This window comes from Moschus berezovskii, chromosome 5 (genome assembly GCF_049115385.1).
Source record: "Moschus berezovskii isolate FMDL1 chromosome 5, NW_MosBer_1.0, whole genome shotgun sequence".
Classification (NCBI taxonomy): domain Eukaryota; kingdom Metazoa; phylum Chordata; class Mammalia; order Artiodactyla; family Moschidae; genus Moschus; species Moschus berezovskii.
Genome location: NC_142464.1, coordinates 93,993,021 through 94,010,818, shown reverse-complemented (window position 1 = coordinate 94,010,818; position 17,798 = coordinate 93,993,021). Strand labels below are relative to the sequence as shown.

The 17,798-nt window shown below is 37.3% G+C and overlaps 1 protein-coding gene across 4 annotated transcripts in view; it reads left to right on the top strand.

The window, feature by feature from the left end:
* The window catches only part of LOC129561582 (UDP-glucuronosyltransferase 2B4-like), a 32,680-nt gene extending 26,160 nt beyond the window's left edge, over positions 1 to 6,520 (top strand). For all 4 annotated transcript variants that reach the window (XM_055434271.2, XM_088836077.1, XM_088836076.1 and 1 more), the window contains 3 exons: positions 1,972 to 2,059; positions 2,915 to 3,134; positions 6,241 to 6,520. In XM_055434271.2, coding sequence (XP_055290246.1) covers positions 1,972 to 2,059; positions 2,915 to 3,134; positions 6,241 to 6,520 — 588 coding nt within the window. The remainder of the gene's footprint in view (positions 1 to 1,971; positions 2,060 to 2,914; positions 3,135 to 6,240) is intronic.
* The last annotated feature ends 11,278 nt before the right edge of the window (positions 6,521 to 17,798 follow it).

The following is a 17,798-nucleotide window of genomic DNA, read 5'->3' as shown; positions in this document are numbered from 1 at the left end:
TCCCAGTCTTCACTGCACAGGCTCTAAGTTGCTCTGCCGATAACTGTCTGCGGCCTGCACTGGGTTGCATGCATGTCTCAGGTCTAAGCCACTCCCGTTCAGGTACTCAGGTAATCCACAAAGGCACAGACTTGGTTGGGCCTGCGTTTTGTGCCTTCCCCAGACCGAGCAGCTCAGGTGACCAGGTGTTTGGCGAGTGCAGTTGCTGCAACTTGTCATATCCCTGGTCCCTCCCGCTGGGTTTTCTGGGTATACAACTGGCGCACCTTCTCAGGCGGATGTTAACCAGCCAGAAACCCAAAAAGTCTTGGTTAACACTGAAGCCTGCCTGCAGTTTGGTATCGGATGCCTCTCTGTCACGATTGCCCCCTTCTGGCTCTGGCTGCCCTCCCCTGCCTGTCTCAGTGGGGGATGGGCCGTCCGCAGCTGGCTAGCTCTGCTCAGTCCTTTGTTCTGTGAGCGGGGCTGGCAAAGTCTTAAGTTAGGGCTTTTCGTAGGGTAGCTACCCCGCAGTCTGCTCTGCTATCTCCAATCAGCTCCCCCAGACTTCCCTCGCAGCATTCAGGCCCAGTCTTCTGAACTCTGCTTTTAACCTGTCACATTCTTCCTCCTAATTGAAGAGGGAGAAGGGACTATAAAAAGCAGTCAAGCATAGGCAAGACTGGCATGGAGAAGATTCAGCTGCCTTCTTCTTCATAAAATGCAGGAGTAACTTTTTTTCTAATATATAAAGTGCCCCTGTGGTCTTCGGATATTTGTGAATAACTTTTTTAGTTTGCAATCTGATAGGCCTCTGCTAATAATCTACGCTATTTTTTGCTGAGAAACTAAAATTAATTTACATTCACTCACAGAGCAAATAGAAGTTAAACACTAATAAATTATAATCCAGTTTATGAGACTTGCTTGGAATTCCAAAATTGTTCCTTATTTTTGTACTGGATCTAGAGACCACACTAATCAATTCCGTCAATGCTTTATGCTTCATTGTTGAAGTATTCAGGATCAGTTGAATAAAATTTGGTGCCACTAGTTTGGAACTTTTTCAATAGCCCTATTGTCCCTTTCAAATTTCCAACTGGCTCTTCTTTTCTAAAGGTAAAACATCCAAGTCTAGTAATAGTGGTAATACTTTGGATTCCTGTCAAAAAATTCCAGCTGTCATTGCTTTTGCAAATGCTTACAGTTTATAACTTAAATGAAGCTATACTTCCTAAGAAGCACTAATTAACTTATTATTAATAAATTATGAATAAACAAAGATATTTATTTCTAAGTGGCTGATGCATGCATTTTCCTCTCTGGAACCAAAATGTGTGAAATTCTAATAAAATAACTTGCTATACTAACAAGTTGATATAACTAAACTCTTCTATAAGGGTCAAAAAGAAATCAGTGAATATTAAATTTGAAGATGCCATCTAGTATAAAAAGAAGGCAAATAAGTGTTCAGGTTACTTGTAATCTGTCACTGTCTTTTTGTACTTGAAATAAGACCACCTAGAAATTTAAGTTTTCAGGCTGGCACTGAAATCTTAATTGTCTATGCCATCATGTGTATATCAAATGTAGGTGTTCCTATTCGTGTCAGTGTATTGTGTGTGGGTGCTAATTCACTTCAGTCATATCCAGTTCTTTGCGATCCTATAGACCATATCCCACCTGGCCCCTCTGTCCATGGGATTCTCCAGGCAAAATTACTCGAGTGGGTTGCTGTGCCCTATTCTAGGGCCTCTTCCCAGCTTAGGGACTGAACCCACATCACTTATGTCTCCTGCATTGGCAGGTGAGTTCTTTACAAGCAGCTCCACCTGGGAAGCCGGTCAATGTATTAACAGTTAATATTACTTAATATGCCCTCATTTGTTACATGTCATATGGAAGACATGTAACTAGATATATTTTGATCACTTTAGAATTGTAACTTTGAAGTTCAACTCATAGAATAAGATATTACCCTTATCCTAACAGGTTCTATGGAGATACGATGGCAAGAAACCAGACACCTTAGGACCCAATACTCGGCTGTATAAGTGGATCCCCCAGAACGACCTTCTTGGTAAGACTTGGTAAAAAAAAAAAAAAATATTGAAAACATTAGTAACAGCTGAGCAAAGTGATAGCACTTCAAAAGGAAACAAACGTATAGAGAATTATTGAAACACTTGGAAAATTTATTATTTTATTTTTAATTCCTATGCAAGGGGATAAAGGAAGAACATAAAACAATTGGCCTTTTATTCTACACAGTCATACCCCTTATGGCCAGAATCTTTAATTTGGCTCTAATTTTTACTCACCGTGATCTTTTCAATAACTTCCTGGGTTGTTGTTCTGTCTCTGAATTCTTTCCTTATACCTCTCTTTTCCCCTCTGTAGGGGTATACCAAATGCTGCTAAAAATGAGTTACAGGTGACTCTCCATTTTCTGTTAAAAAAAAAAATCTGCAATCATTTTTATGACACAATAATACACTTCATGACAAAAGGATGCTTTTCCTCTGGTTCCAGTGCCACTACCATTATCCTTCTTTTCCCCTGATAGCATTCCTGTCAAACTAAATGACTCCAGTATATCTTTAAGAGAAAAATTTCTGGCATGCCCTCCTCTTTTTTTTGCACACATGGTTTCTTTTATCCAGAAGGTTCTTTCAAGTTGTTCACCTGCCAATCATGGATTCATCTGTGACATTCAAGTGACTCAGCATTTCTTTCACAAAGTCTTCATTTACCCTTTCAACAGACATAGCAGTTTCTCCTCTGAGTTCTGAAAGCAATTTAAAAGCACTTTCATATGTGTAATCATCTGTTATCTAAAAAAAGCACTGCTTCTTTCAGTGCCTTATAAAGCCCATTTCTCATTTTATTCTAAAAGTAATAATTAATAATTTTATTGAAATTCACTCAATCCTAGGTCATCCAAAAACCAAAGCCTTTGTAACTCATGGTGGAAGCAACGGCATTTATGAGGCCATCTACCATGGGATCCCTATGGTCGGTCTTCCTTTGTTTGCTGATCAACCTCATAACGTTGTTCATATGACGGCCAGGGGAGCAGCTATCAGATTGGACTTGGAAACAATGTCAACAGAAAATTTGCTCAATGCATTGAAGGAAGTCATTAATAATCCTTTGTGAGTATATGTTTTTTACCTGACATTCTTTCTAGAGAAGGTCTCATCTGAAGGCCAAGGAGGCAGGAATGAGCCTTCACATAAGTATAATGAAGAGTAAGATTTACCCAATGCTTTGAAAACAATCAACAATAATCTATTATGAGTGTCTCAATATTTTTTTATGGTTTTATGGGAAAGGTTTGTCAGTGGTTTAAAGATAGTAGAGAAATTCTGGAAGACTTAATCATTAGAATGAGAAGAATCACTGAAATGGTAATAGAAGGATTAAGAAGCATTAAGGACAAAAGTAAGCAGGGAATCATGCATCGTGTTAATATGAATACTCATCTGCCCACTTTACTTTCTTTCAGCCTGTGAACTCCTCAAATATTTTAAACTCTACAAAGATACTTTATTTTCAGTAAACCATTTTGACATAATCAATCTTAAATTCCATTACATTTAATATTTTCCAAGTTTTCTATAATAATATTTTGACTCCATCACTGATAAATGGTAAATACCTAGAACTTTCTAATTACTCAGTTTCAACTGTGTAAATAATATTTATAAATACAGGTTTATTCTTAGGTTTGCTGATTGTGATAGATATTCCTTTTTAAAAAATTTTTACACAATTTTTAAAGCCTATTTTCCATTCAAAATTATTACCAAATATTGGTTATGTTCACAGTGTTGTACAACACAACCTTGAGCTTATATTATCCCCGGTAGTTTTAGCTTCCTACACCCCTATGCATATATTTCTATTCCTCCAATCTGGTAACCAAAAATTGTTCTCTATATCTGCAAGATTTTAATAATACTTTGCTAACTAGAACTTTCTAACTTAATTTCAACTATGTATATATTGCTTATAAATGTAGATATATCCTGAGTTCTTTAGGTTGTGATTGATTTTGTCTTATTTGGAAGAGATATGATGGGATATTACTGTCCAAAAGCCACATTTTCAAAAACAAGAAATTTTTTATTTCCAAATCACTTCAGGATATATGTGAATTTCAGTAACACAATTATATTAATATCATAAATAAGATACATATATGTTTCCCCCTATTGTTTCATAATGACTTTGCAATGAAACATTTTGAGAATGTCAGTAATAGTAGCACAGTGTGTATTTGTGTTTTTATAGCAGTGCTATTTAAATTTAATTTTAGCACAGCTATTGTCTTAAATGAGCAGCGCAAAAAGCACATTTTCTTTTTTTCTTAATAGATCTTTCATTTGCTGATTCTATATAAATGTACATCTCTCTAGTATCTTTATATTTTTTAATTTTAATAATATAAAGTTGGTGTCAAAAATGACGATTTTTTAGCTGCTATATACTGAATATTCATGATATGCTACATATTTTATTTAGCAGCATAGTGTTACTTTACACATATTAAGTAACTTTTTTATTGTACTTTATTCATGAGATGGTTAGATAGTATCACCGACTTAATGGACATGAGTCTGAGCAAGCTCTGAGAGTTAGTGATGAACAGGGAAGCCTGGCGTGCTGCAGTCCATGGAGTCACAAAGAGTCAGACATGACTGAGTGACTGAACTGATTCCTATTGCATCACAAAAATATTTCCTGATTACTGTAATCCTTGCAAACACAAAGTGCTCCCCCTGTGTTTTGACAGAAAAGGGGAAAAAGTTAACTCCACTGTTACCGCTACAGTGCCATGTTATAACATTTTGTGATTTAGAGTTCATGAACCATAATCATTATTATTCTTCCTACTTTCTTGTCTGTTAGACATCATCCCTAGGAAGATCCCCTGAAGAGAATGGCTACCGACTCTAGTACACTTGCCTGGAGAATTCCATGGACAGATGAGCTTGGCAGGCTACAGTCTGTAGGGTTGTAAAGAGTCAGACACAACTGAATACAAACACACACACAGTCCATCATCATTTCAACAGTGGAAACAGTAGTTCAGGCATTGTAACTGCAATGCCTGAAAGTGAAATTTTGAGTCTTCTCCACATTCTAAGAGAATCTCCACATTCTAAAAGAACAAGAACCAGAACAACAATATGAGAAAACATTTTCTGAAAGTGTACTAGATTCTAAGAATGTCTCTAAGAATCAATATGATATCCTCAAAATAATCAGATAAGGTACTATTTCTATCCATTTTATAAAAAAATGAAAACCTGAGGAACAGACTTTATTGTGATTGGGCCCTCCAATTATAAAATAAAATGTTTAAAAGATTAAAATGTTTTAAAAAATTAATAAAATTAAGTTTTTAAAAAACTAAAGGACAGAAAGAATAAAAAACAGTCAGCAAGTATCAGAGTCAGAAATCAAACCAAGTCAATCCATTTCCACACTTTCAACCACTACTTCACTAATGTCAGTCCGTTCTGGACTTGTCTCAACTTCATCATAGATTTACTTGCTATCTCTGGATTATGACTACATTTTAAAACATGTTTACCAGGTCAATTAACAATTCTTTACTAAATTATTCAAACTTTGAACAAACAAATTATGAATTTTTTTCTTTTTTTTCACTTTGGAACAACTCATGCCATTCTCTAGACTACACAGTCTTTTCCCTCTCATTTCCTTTCTTTCCTTCATAGCTCAAAATCCTAAGAATTTAAGAAATCTAGCCCATAAACTGGGCTTCCCTTGTAGCTCAGACGGAAAAGAACACCTGCAATGCAGGAGACCTTGGTTCAATTCCTGGTCGGGAAGATCCTGGCAAAGAGATAGGATAATCCAGTATTCTCAGGCTTCCTTGGTAGCTCGAATAGTAAAGAATCTGCCTGCAATGCAGGAGACCTGGATTCAATCTCTGGATTGGGAAGATCCCCTGGAGGAAGGCATGCAACCCACTCCAATATTCCTGCCTGGAGTATCACCATGGACAGAGTAGCCTAGCTGGCTATAGTCCATGGTGTGACAAAGAGTCAGACATGACTGACTGATTAAGCACAGCACAGCCCATAAGCTAAGATCTCAGTAATCACCTTGGAGGAAAAGTAGCTACTTTTCTTCCACTCTGTGTTGCACACTTTGTTACCATTTGCAAGAAAATTTCACTTATCTATTATAGCTCATTCTATAAATTAATCACTGATTTTCCTTCAGCTACAAAGAGAATGTCATGAGGTTATCAGCCATTCAACATGATCAGCCTATGAAACCCTTGGACCGAGCGATCTTCTGGATTGAATTTGTCATGCGGCACAAAGGAGCCAAGCACCTGCGGCCAGCCTCCCACAACCTCACTTGGTTCCAGTACCACTCTCTGGATGTAATTGGGTTTCTGCTGGCCTGTGTGACAACTGCTGTTTTTGTCATTACAAAGTGTTGTCTGTTTTGTTCCCGGAAGCTTGCTAGCATAGGAAAGAAGGGGAAAAGAGACTAGCTGTTTCTGAGATGTCCAGCAGGTTTGACACATAAATAGAACTCCTCATATTTATTACAGTAAGATGAATTATGATAAAGTTCTACTCTTCTGTGACAAAATATAAATTTTACTTTCAAGGGATTTTCTACCTGACAAAAATATGTCTTGCCAAGAAAAAACACTGATGAAAAATTAAATAAAAATAAAACTATGTGCATACATATTGAAATTTATTATTTTAATTCAAAAGTTAATCTAAAAATAAATGATTGTGTTTAACTATTTTTCACATACTCTATATAAAAACAACAATAGGAAGTCTACTCATAGCATCTGTGTCATTTTCTAGATATTCAGAATTTTTAACTTCATTTTGATGTCAAATTTTATAGGTTTTCCTTGTTATTGAAATTGTTCAATAATTGGAATTCTGTAAAAAAGATTCATCCCTTTATTCTATTTGTGAGACCACTATCAGGTCTTCATTTTTACTGTGCATGCAGCCTCAGCATCACTTCCTGCCTAGAGCCATGGCAAGACATTTGCTTTCATCCAGTTTAGCTTATTTCACAGAAGAGTGTTTGTAGAATTAGAAATACAGCAACTGCTACCTGCTTCCTATTATAAAATCAAAATATTTGTGAAAATCGTTAATTTCATGACTTAATTCTCATCCACCTTTTAGTCACCTATTATTTTCCCTTCCATATTCAATTTTTAATAATGGATGTAAGTTCTCAACTGTATATAAAGAAAATATATAACCTGGACTCTAAAGGGACTTAGAGAATTTTCATTCTCTCAAATACCCGAATTTATCTACAGATCTTATCTATATCTATATACGTATCTAAGTCTGTATATGCTCTTACAAAACAGGACACAGCATCACTTAACTACTGGCAGATACGATGTGATATCCAATGGGTTTGTTGACCATAGATTGAATTAATTACTATTGCATTGTAATATATTTTGAACCACACTTTTGATTAGCATTTATCATTCTTTTGTCTTGCTTCAAGCAGCTATTGCCTCATTCCTTGCCATAGCACTTATATGTAAAATTCAATTCTTTATCATGACAGAAAATAACATAGACATCATGTTCTTTAAACCTGGGTCCACTATGACTGAAATAATCAGCAACAATGAGCACAGTACAAAAATTACAGAAATGTTAAGAAAAATTGGTGAATCAGATGAAAGCAATCTGAAGCCACACTCATGAAAACTGCACATCAGGAAAGCAGTTTATGATTGAAGCGGTCCAGGTGAAGAAAAGAGTATTTTAGTCAAGAGGACCACCATCCACACCGTATGACATTCATCAACCTAAGACATAACTAATATTAAAAATAAATTGAAACGTTGATGCTTGGAGAATAATAGGAAGATTTACCACAGGACTTTCCATAGAACCCCTGTTGATAATTGACACATTTCCGAAGAAAAGTAGAAATAATATACTGCCATAGTAGAGAGTATTGTTAACTCACATATATAGGCTTATATAATTTGCCTCAAATCTATCCATTAATAATTGTAACAAAAAAAGGATTGGTAGTCACTGTACAATGAGAATGACTACAGATCTACAACAAAAACTTAAGCAGCCCAAAATGAAAATAAATGAAGAATACAAACAGGAAATTCACATAAGTAAAATTGTCAATGATAATTTAAAGGTGACAAAAGTCACTGGTTCTTAAGGAATATAAATTAAGTCAAAAAATCATTTTTTTTTTTTTTTACCAAAACTTTGCAGAGCAATTAATCTGGTAGAACTAATTTTGAAGAAGTATAATAACATGGAAAGATTCTTGTTTTACATTGGAACCCAAAAGTGAGACACCATTGTATAATGTTTAAGGGATTGTACTAAAAACAAGATAGTGTAGAGTAAAATCACTACAAAATTACTATGGATTTGTTTGGGATCATTGTAGTTATTTAACCTCCCTATGCCTCAGCTGTTCCCTTATATATAGTAATGAAGATAAAGTAATGGTATCAATCAGTTCATGGGGTTAACAGAGTCTGAATACATTAACATCATAGAGGACTAAATAAATTCTGTACATAGTGGAATGTAATTTACACTAACTATTCTCATTAAAATGAATAAAAATTGTCAACAATAATTTTAGTCTAATTTTTAATGTAACATTTCAAACATAAATGATAATAACAGCATTTTCCATCAAATCTCTAGAAATTAAATCTGTCAGAATTAAATTTATCATATGGGATTGGAACATGGAGGTGAAGTAAGAGGGCCCAGAGTTCACATCCCCCCACAAACACATCAAAAATGTATCTTTCTGTGGAAAAATTCTCACAGAAAACTATCTTCAGACTGGCAAAACTCTTACACAAATATAGGCACAAGAAGGATTTCCATATAACTCACAGGATGGAAAAAAGTTGTAAGATTGGCTGTTCCTGAGAGATATATGAAAAAGAGAGAAGGTCCAAACAGGTGAACTGTCCCCTTGGGTAACTAAGGAGTCAAGCCATAGAATGGGTGTCCATCATGGGGTCCTACATGGAAGGGGAAAGCCCATTGGTTGCTGAGAGAACTACTGACACAAAGCACATGGCTGGAGAAGTCTAGACTCTGTTCTCAAACAGTACACAGGTGCTACTTGCTTACAAACAGTAAGGAGCAGCTCCACACTGGCAGCTTTCACCTTGCCACACACCTGAATCCAAGCAAAAGAAACATTCCAGGCCTCTTCATTTCACACAACAGCTTGACACAGAATCTGGGTAAGCTGGGAAAAGACTCAGACTAGCTATGATGAGAAAGCTTGGAGCCTTGGGTGTGTTCTGGATGGGGTGACTACAGCCAGTACTAGCACTTATTGGGCATTGTTTGAAAAATAACTATGATCACATGCTATAGTCCATCTACCAGCTGACCAAGTGCTTTGACTCCACCTACTCCACTGGCCATAGCAAACACCCTCTTCCAACAGCACTAAAGAAGATTCTACACATGGACATCACCAGATGGCCAATACTGAAATAAGATTGATTATATTCTTGGCAGCCAAAGGTGGAGAAGCTTTATGCCATCAGCAGAAACAAGACCGGCAGCTGACTGTGGCTAAGATCATGAACTCCTTGTTGCGAATAGACTGAAATTGAAGAAAGTGGGGAAAACCAATAGACCATTAATGTATGACATAAATCAAAACCCTTACAATTATACAGTGGAAGTGAGAAATAGATTTAAGGGACTAGATCTGATAGAGTGCCTTGATGAACTATGGATGGAGGTTTTAAACATTGTACAGAAGACAGGGATCAAGACCATTCCCATGGAAAAGAAATGCAAAAAACCAAAATGACTGTCTGAGGAGGGCTTACAAGTAGCTGTGAAAATAAGTGAAAAGCAAAGGAGAAAAGGAAAGATATAAGCATCTGAATGCAAAGTTCCAAAGAATATCAAAGAAAGATAAGAAAGCCTTCCTCAGTGATCAATGCAAAGAAATAGAGGAAAACAACAGAATAGGAAAGACTAGAGATCTCTTCAAGAAAATTAGAGATACCAAGGGAACATTTCATGCAAAGATGGGCTTGATAAAGGACAGAAATGGTATGGACCTAACAGAAGCAGAAGATATTAATAAGAGGTGGCAAAACACACAGAAAAACTGTACAAAAAGCATCTTCACGACCCAGATAATCACGATGGTGTGATCACTCACATTCACCTAGAGCCAGATATTCTGGAATGTGAGGTCAAGTGGGCCTTAGAAAGCATCACTACAAACAAAGCTAGTGGAGGGGATGGAATTCCAGTTGAGCTATTACAAATCCTGAAAGATGATGCTGTGAAAGTACTGCACTCAACATGCCAGCAAATTTTGAAAACTCAGCAGTGGCCACAGGACTGGAAAAAGTCAGTTTTCATTCCAATCCCAAAAAAGGCAATGCCAAAGAATGCTCAAACTGCCGCACGATTGCACTCATCTCACACCCTAGTAAAGTCATGCTCAAAATTCTCCAAGCCAGGCTTCAGCAATATGTGAACCGTGAACTCCCAGATGTTCAAGCAGGTTTTAGAAAAGGCAGAGGAATCAGAGATCAAATTGCCAACATCCAATGGATCATGGAAAAAGCAAGAGAGTTCCAGGAAAACATCTATTTCTGCTTTATTGATTATGCCAAAGCCTTTGACTGTGTGGATCACAACAAACTGTGGAAAATTCTGAAAGAGATGGGAATACCAGACCACCTGACCTGCCTCTTGAGAAATCTGTGTGCGTGTCAAGAAGCAAGAGTTAGAACTGGACATTGAACAAAGGACTGGTTCCAAATAGAAAAAGGAGCACTTCAAGGCTGTATATTGTCACCCTATTTATTTAACTTATGTGCAGAGGACATCATGAGAAACCCTGGGCTGGATGAAGCACAAGCTGAAATAAAGATTTCTGGGAAAAATATAAGTAACCTCAGATATGCAGATGACACCACCCTTATGGCAGAAAGTGAAGATGAACTAAGAGTCTCTTGATGAAAGGGAAAGAGAAGAGTGAAAAAGTTGGCTTAAAGCTCAACATTCAGAAAACTAAGATCATGGTATCCGGTCCTGTCACTTCATGGCAAACAGATGGGGAAACAGTGTCAGACTTTATTATTTGGGGCTCCAAAATCACTGCAGATGGTGACTGCAGTCATGAAATTATGAGACGCTTACCCCTTGGAAGGAAAGTTATGACCAACCTAGATAGAATATTAAAAAGCAGAGACATTACTTTGTCAACAATGGTCCATCTAGTCAAGGCTATGGTTTTTCCAGTGGTCATGTATGGATGTGAGAGTTGGACTGTGAAGATAGCTGATCACCGAAGAATTGATGCTTTTGAACTGTGGTGCTGGAGAAGACTCTTGAGAGTCCCTTGGACTGCAAGGATATCCAACCAATCCATTCTAAAGGAGATCTGTCCTGGGTGTTCATTGGAAGGACTGATGTTGAAGCTGAAACTCCAATACTTTGGCCACCTGATGTGAAGAACTGACTCATTTGAAAAGACCCTGATGTTGGAAAAGATTACAGGCAGGAGGAGAAGAGGACGACAGAGGATGAGATGGTTGGATGTCATCACCGATTCAATGGATATGAGTTTCGGTAAACTCTGGGAGTTAGTGATGGACAGGGAGTCCTGGCATGCTGCAATCCATAGGGTTGCAAAGAGTTGAATATGACTGAACAACTAAACTCAAACTGAACTCCACAGCACAGTTTTGCAGTATGTCTGAGTCAACCACATCAATGGACATAAATTTGGGCTGCACAAAAACAGAACCACAGATGTCTACACAGGTGGTATACATGATGTGTGTGCGTGCTTAGTCACTCAGTCATGTCTGACTGTTTGCAATCCAAAAGACTGTATCTGGCTAGACTCCTCTGTCCATGGGCTTTTCCAGGCAAGAATACTGGAATGGGTTGCCATGCCTTTCTGCAGGGGATGCTCTGATCCATGGATTGAACCCAGGTATCCGGCATGGCAGGCAGTTTCTTTACTGGCTGATGGAGTCTGGTTATATAGGACATCTGTGAGCAAACCAACCTCACTAACTTCAGCAATCCCCACCCTTGGAGAAGGGGGAAAAATAATATGAAAAAAGCCTGATTAAACCTAACTCTTAGGACTTCTTTCCAACAAGTGGGAATAGACTCTACCCATGACAGGGCAGCGAGAGCTTTCAAGCAGAAAAGAAGTCCTATATCACATCCTGCTAGTTTTTAGAAACTTACACAGGAACAACACTCCCTATCAAGGTTTTAACAGCCAGCACACACACTCTGATGAAAGTTATGACTGACATCCATTTCCAAACCACAGCTCACACCAAAGACATTGAAAACATGTAGTCTACACAGGAATACTCACATATAGGTGAATACTCACCCTATCAGGACCACAATATAGAATTATTTCTCCTAAATTCAGAGAGACAAAGTTAAGTGAAATGAAAAAGCAGAGGAAATACTCCCACTAAAAGAGTGAGAGAAATCCCCTGAAAAAATACATAATGAAACAGGCATCACTAATCAACCAGACCCTGAGTTTTAAAAGGAAGTAATACAAATATTAATTAAATTTTAAGGAAAGTTATAAATAAAAAACACAAATAACTATAACAAGAATTTATAAATTATAAAAATCAAACAACCAAAATTAGAGAATTCAATTTCTGAGACAAAAAGCAATTTATAAGCAATCAATAGTTAACTAAATGACACAGAAGAACAAGTCATTTGGAAGAAAGCTTAGGAAAAAATCACCCAATCAGAACAGCAGACAGAAAAACAAATGAAAAAATGAAAGCAACATACAAGATCTTTGGGATAATAGAAAATGCGCCAACTTATGCATAATACAGGTTCCAGAAGAAGTAGAGACAGAGAAGGATCAAAAATCTATTTGAAGAAATTATGGATGGAAAATTCCCTAACATAAAGCAAGAAACAGATATTAAAATGGTATGAAACCGAATCAACCTAAGCAGACCAACAGCTAGACATATTATAATTTAATATGGTAAATATTAAGGATAAAGACAATGCTCAAAGGTAGGAAGAAAACAGTCATTTTCAAGGAGACTTCCATAAGTCTATCAGATGATTTCTTGACAAAAAAAAGCCATTGGGAGAGTCATGCTAAAAACAAAATACTGAATGGGAAAACCCTTCAAACTTGCCCAGAAGACTATCATTTAGTATAGAAAGAAAGATAATTTCTCAGACATGTAAAAACAAAGAATTCAGTAGTACCAAACCTATCTTAAAAGAGAGGCTGAACGTTCTCTAAATGAAAAACAAGAAAAATTCTTTAGAAAGATAAGATCTGAATAAGAAAGGCAAGCATAGAGTAAAGGCTGAAGATCACTTAGATAAATCAGTACATGGAATAAAAATTTAAAAATTGAAAAAGCAACTATAATTATAATAAACAGTCAAAGAATAAGCAGGATGAAAATAAAAATAAGATATCAAAGTCACAGAATGTGAGGAAGAGAAGTATAAAACATAAATCTTTTAGAGTATGACTGAACTCAAATGTATTTAAGCAAGTAGACATATTTGGTGTCAACTTAAACAAATGCCATGTTAACCACAAATCAAAAACATAGAGAGATTCACAAAAAACAGAAACATAGGAACTATACCAAAATACAAGAGGAAAAAAATCATCAAGAGACAAGTGGAAAAATAAAAAGAAATGAATACAGAAGTACTATATAAGCAATTAGAAAATAAAAACATAAATGTCTGTAACTGCAAAATTTTAAACAATTACTCTAAATATCAATGGACTTAATGCTCTAATCAAAAGATATACAGTGGATGAATGGATTAAAAAATATAAGAACAGTGATACTTCAGGGTGAAAGACACACAGAGATGTCTTTGTAAAGGGATGAAAAAAGATATTTTATGTACATGGAAACAAGTCAGAAGTAGGGAAATATCAGACAAAATAGACTTTTAAGGAAATGCCTTTTGAAAGAAAAAAAAGCCATTACTTAATGACAAATGGATCTGCCATCAGTTCAGTTCATTTCAGTCGCTCAGTCATGTCCGACTCTTGGCGACCCCATGAATCACAGCACGCCAGGCCTGCCTGTCCATCACCAACTTTCAGAGTTCACTCAAACTCACGTCCATCGAGTCAGTGATGCCATCCAGCCATCTCATTCTCTGTCTTCCCCTTCTCCCGCCCCCAATCCTTCCCAGCATCCGAGTCTTTTCCAGTGAGTCAACTCGTCGCATGAGGTGGCCAAAGTATTGCAGTTTCAGCTTTAGCATCAGTCCTTCCAACGAACACCCAGGATTGATCTCCTTTAGAATGGACTGGTTGGATCTCCTTACAGTCCAAGGGACTCGCAAGAGTCTTCTCCAACACCACAGTTCAAAAGCATCAATTCTTCAGCGATCAGCTTTCTTCACAGTCCAACTCTCACATCCATACATGACCACGGGAAAAACCATAGCCTTGACTAGACGGACTTTTGTTGCCAAAGTAATGTCTCTGCTTTTTAATATGCTATCTAGGTTGGTCATAACTTTCCTTCCAAGGAGTAAGCATCTTTTAATTTCATGGCTGCAGTCACCATCTGCAGTGATTTTGGAGCCCCAAAAAATAAAATCTGACACTGTTTCCACTGTTTCTCCATCTATTTGCCATGAAGTGATGGGACCAGATGCCATGATCTTCGTTTTCTGAATGTTGAGCTTCAAGCTAACTTTTCACTCTCCTCTTTCACTTTCATCAAGAGGCATTTTAGTTCCTCTTCACTTTCTGCCATAAAGATGGTGTCATCTGCATATCTGAGGTTATTGATATTTCTCCTGGCAATCTTGTTTCCATCTTGTGCTTCTTCCAGCCCAGCGCTCTTCATGATGCACTCTGTATATAAGTTAAATAAGCAGGGTGACAATATACAGCCTTGACATACTCCTTTTCCTATTTGGAACCAGTCTGTTGTTCCATGTCCAGTTCTAACTGTTGCTTCCTGACCTGCATACAGGTTTCTCAAGAGGCAGATCAGGTGGTCTGGTATTCCTATCTCTTTCAGAATTTTCCACAGTTTGTTGTGATTCACACAGTCAAAGGCTTTGGCATAGTTAATAAAGCAGAAATAGATGCTTTTCTGGAACTCTCTTGCTTTTTCCATGACCAGTGGATGTTGGCAATTTGATCTCTGGTTCCTCTGCCTTTTCTAAATCCAGCTTGAACATCTGGAAGTTCACGTTCATGTATTGCTGAAGCCTGGCTTGGAGAATTTTGAGCATGACTTTACTAGCGTGTGAGATGAGTGCAATTGTGCGGTAGTTTGAGCATTCTTTGGCATTGCCTTTCTTTGGGATTGGAATGAAAACTGACCTTTTCCAGTCCTGTGGCCACTGCTGAGTTTTCAAATTTTCTGGCCTATTAAGTGCAGCACTTTCAAGCATCATCTTTCAGGATTATAAATAGTTCAACTGGAATTCCATCACCTCCTCTCGCTTTGTTCGTAGTGATGCTTTCTAAGGCCCACTTGACCTCACATTCCAAGATGTCTGGCTCTAGGTGAGTGACCACACCATCATGATTATCTTGGTCGTGAAGATCTTTTTTGTACAGTTTTTCTGTGTAATTTTGCCACCTCTTCTTATTATCTTCTGCTTCTGTTAGGTCCATACCGTTTCTGTCTTTTATTGAGGCCATCTTTGAGTGAAATTTTCTCTTGGTATCTCTAATTTTCTTGAAGAGATCTCTAGTCTTTCCCATTCTGTTGTTTTCCCCTATTTCTTTGCACTGATCACTGAGGAAAGCTTTCTTATCTCTCCTTGCTATGTTTTGGAACTCTGCATTCAGATGCTTATATCTTTCCTTTTCTCCTTTGCTTTTGGCTTCACTTCTTTTCATAGCTATTTGTAAGGCCTCCTCTGACAGCCATTTTGCTTTCTTGCATTTCTTTTCCATGGGATGATCTTGGTCCCTGTCTCCTGTACAATGTCATGAATTTCTGTCCATAGTTCATCAGGCACTCTATCTATCAGATCTAGTCCCTTAAATCTATTTCTCACTTCAACTGTATAATCATAAGGGATTTTATTTAGGTCATATGTGAATGGTATAGTGGTTTTCCCTACTTTCTTCAATTTAACTTTGCATTTGGCAATAAGGAAAAGCTAAGAGAAAGGTAAGTCAAAGGCTAAGAGAAACCCAAGTAAGATGGTAGGTGTGCGAGAGGGTATAAGAGGGCAGACATACTGAAAACATAATCACAGAAAACTAGTTAATCTGATCACACGGCCTTGTCTATCTCAATGAAACTAAGCCATGCTGTGTGGGGCTACCCAAGACAGATGGGTCATGGTGGAGAGATCTGACAGAATGTGGTCCACTGAAGAAGGGAATGGCAAACCACTTCAGTATTCTCTCCTTGAGAACCGTATGAAAAGGCAAAATGATAGAATACAGAAAGAGGAACTCCCCAGGTCAGTAGGTGACCAATATGCTACTGGAGATCAGTGGAGAAATAACTCCAGAAAGAATGAAGGGATAGAGCCAAAGCAAAACCAATACCCAGTTGTGGATGTGACTGGTGATAGCAGCAAAGTCCAATGCTGTAAAGAGCAATATTGCATAGGAACCTGGAATGTTAGGTCCATGAATCAAGGCAAATTGGAAGTGGTCAAACAGGAGATGACAAGTGTGAACACTGACATTCTAGGAATCAGTGAACTAAAACGGACTGGAATGGGTGAATTTAACTCAGATGATCATGATATCTACTACTGTGGGCAGGAACACCTTAGAAGAAATGGAGTAGCCATCATGGTCAACAAAAGAGTCCGAAATGCAGTACTTGGATGCAATCTCAAAAACAAGAGAATGATCTCTGTTCATTTCCAAGCAAACCATTCAATATTACAGTAATCCAGGCCTATGCCCCAACCAGTAACGCTGAAGAAGCTGAAGTTGAATGGTTCTATGAAGACCTACAAGACCTTTAAAACTAACACCCCCAAAAAATGTCCTTTTCATTATAGGGGACTGGAATGCAAAAGTAGGAAGTCAAGAAACACCTGGAGTAACAGGCAAAGTTGGCCTTGGAGCACAGAATGAAGCAGGGCAAAGGCTAATAGAGTTCTGCCAAGAAAATGCACTGGTCATAGCAAACACCCTCTTTCAACAATACAAGAGAAGACTCTACACATGGACATCACCAGATGGTCAACACCGAAATCAGATTGATTATATTCTTTGCAGCCAAAGATGGAGAAGCTCTATACAGTTAGCAAAAACAAGACCAGGAGCTTACTGTGGCTCAGATCATGAACTCCTTATTCCCAAATTCCAACTTAAATAAGTGATATAGAATCTATTTTAAAAAAACAACAACAACAAACTATCACACAACAAAAGTCCAAGACAAGACAGCTTCAATGAGAATTCTACCAAACATATAAATATGAGCTTATCTTTCTCAAACTTATCCAAAAAATTAAAGAGACAGAATGCCCCCAAATTCACTAATGAAGGGAAGTATTAACCTGGTATACAATCAGACAAGGACACAATACAAAAAAATTACAGGCCAATGTCTTTGATGAATGCATATGCAAAAATCCTCAAAAAATAGTAGCAAATTGAATGTAATGATATATAAAAAAAAGATCTTCGATTGATTATGTTTGAATTTTTCCATGGTCACGAGATGATTCAATAGAGGTAAATCAATCAGTGGAATACATACACGAAAAAAAGAAACTAAAAAACCACAT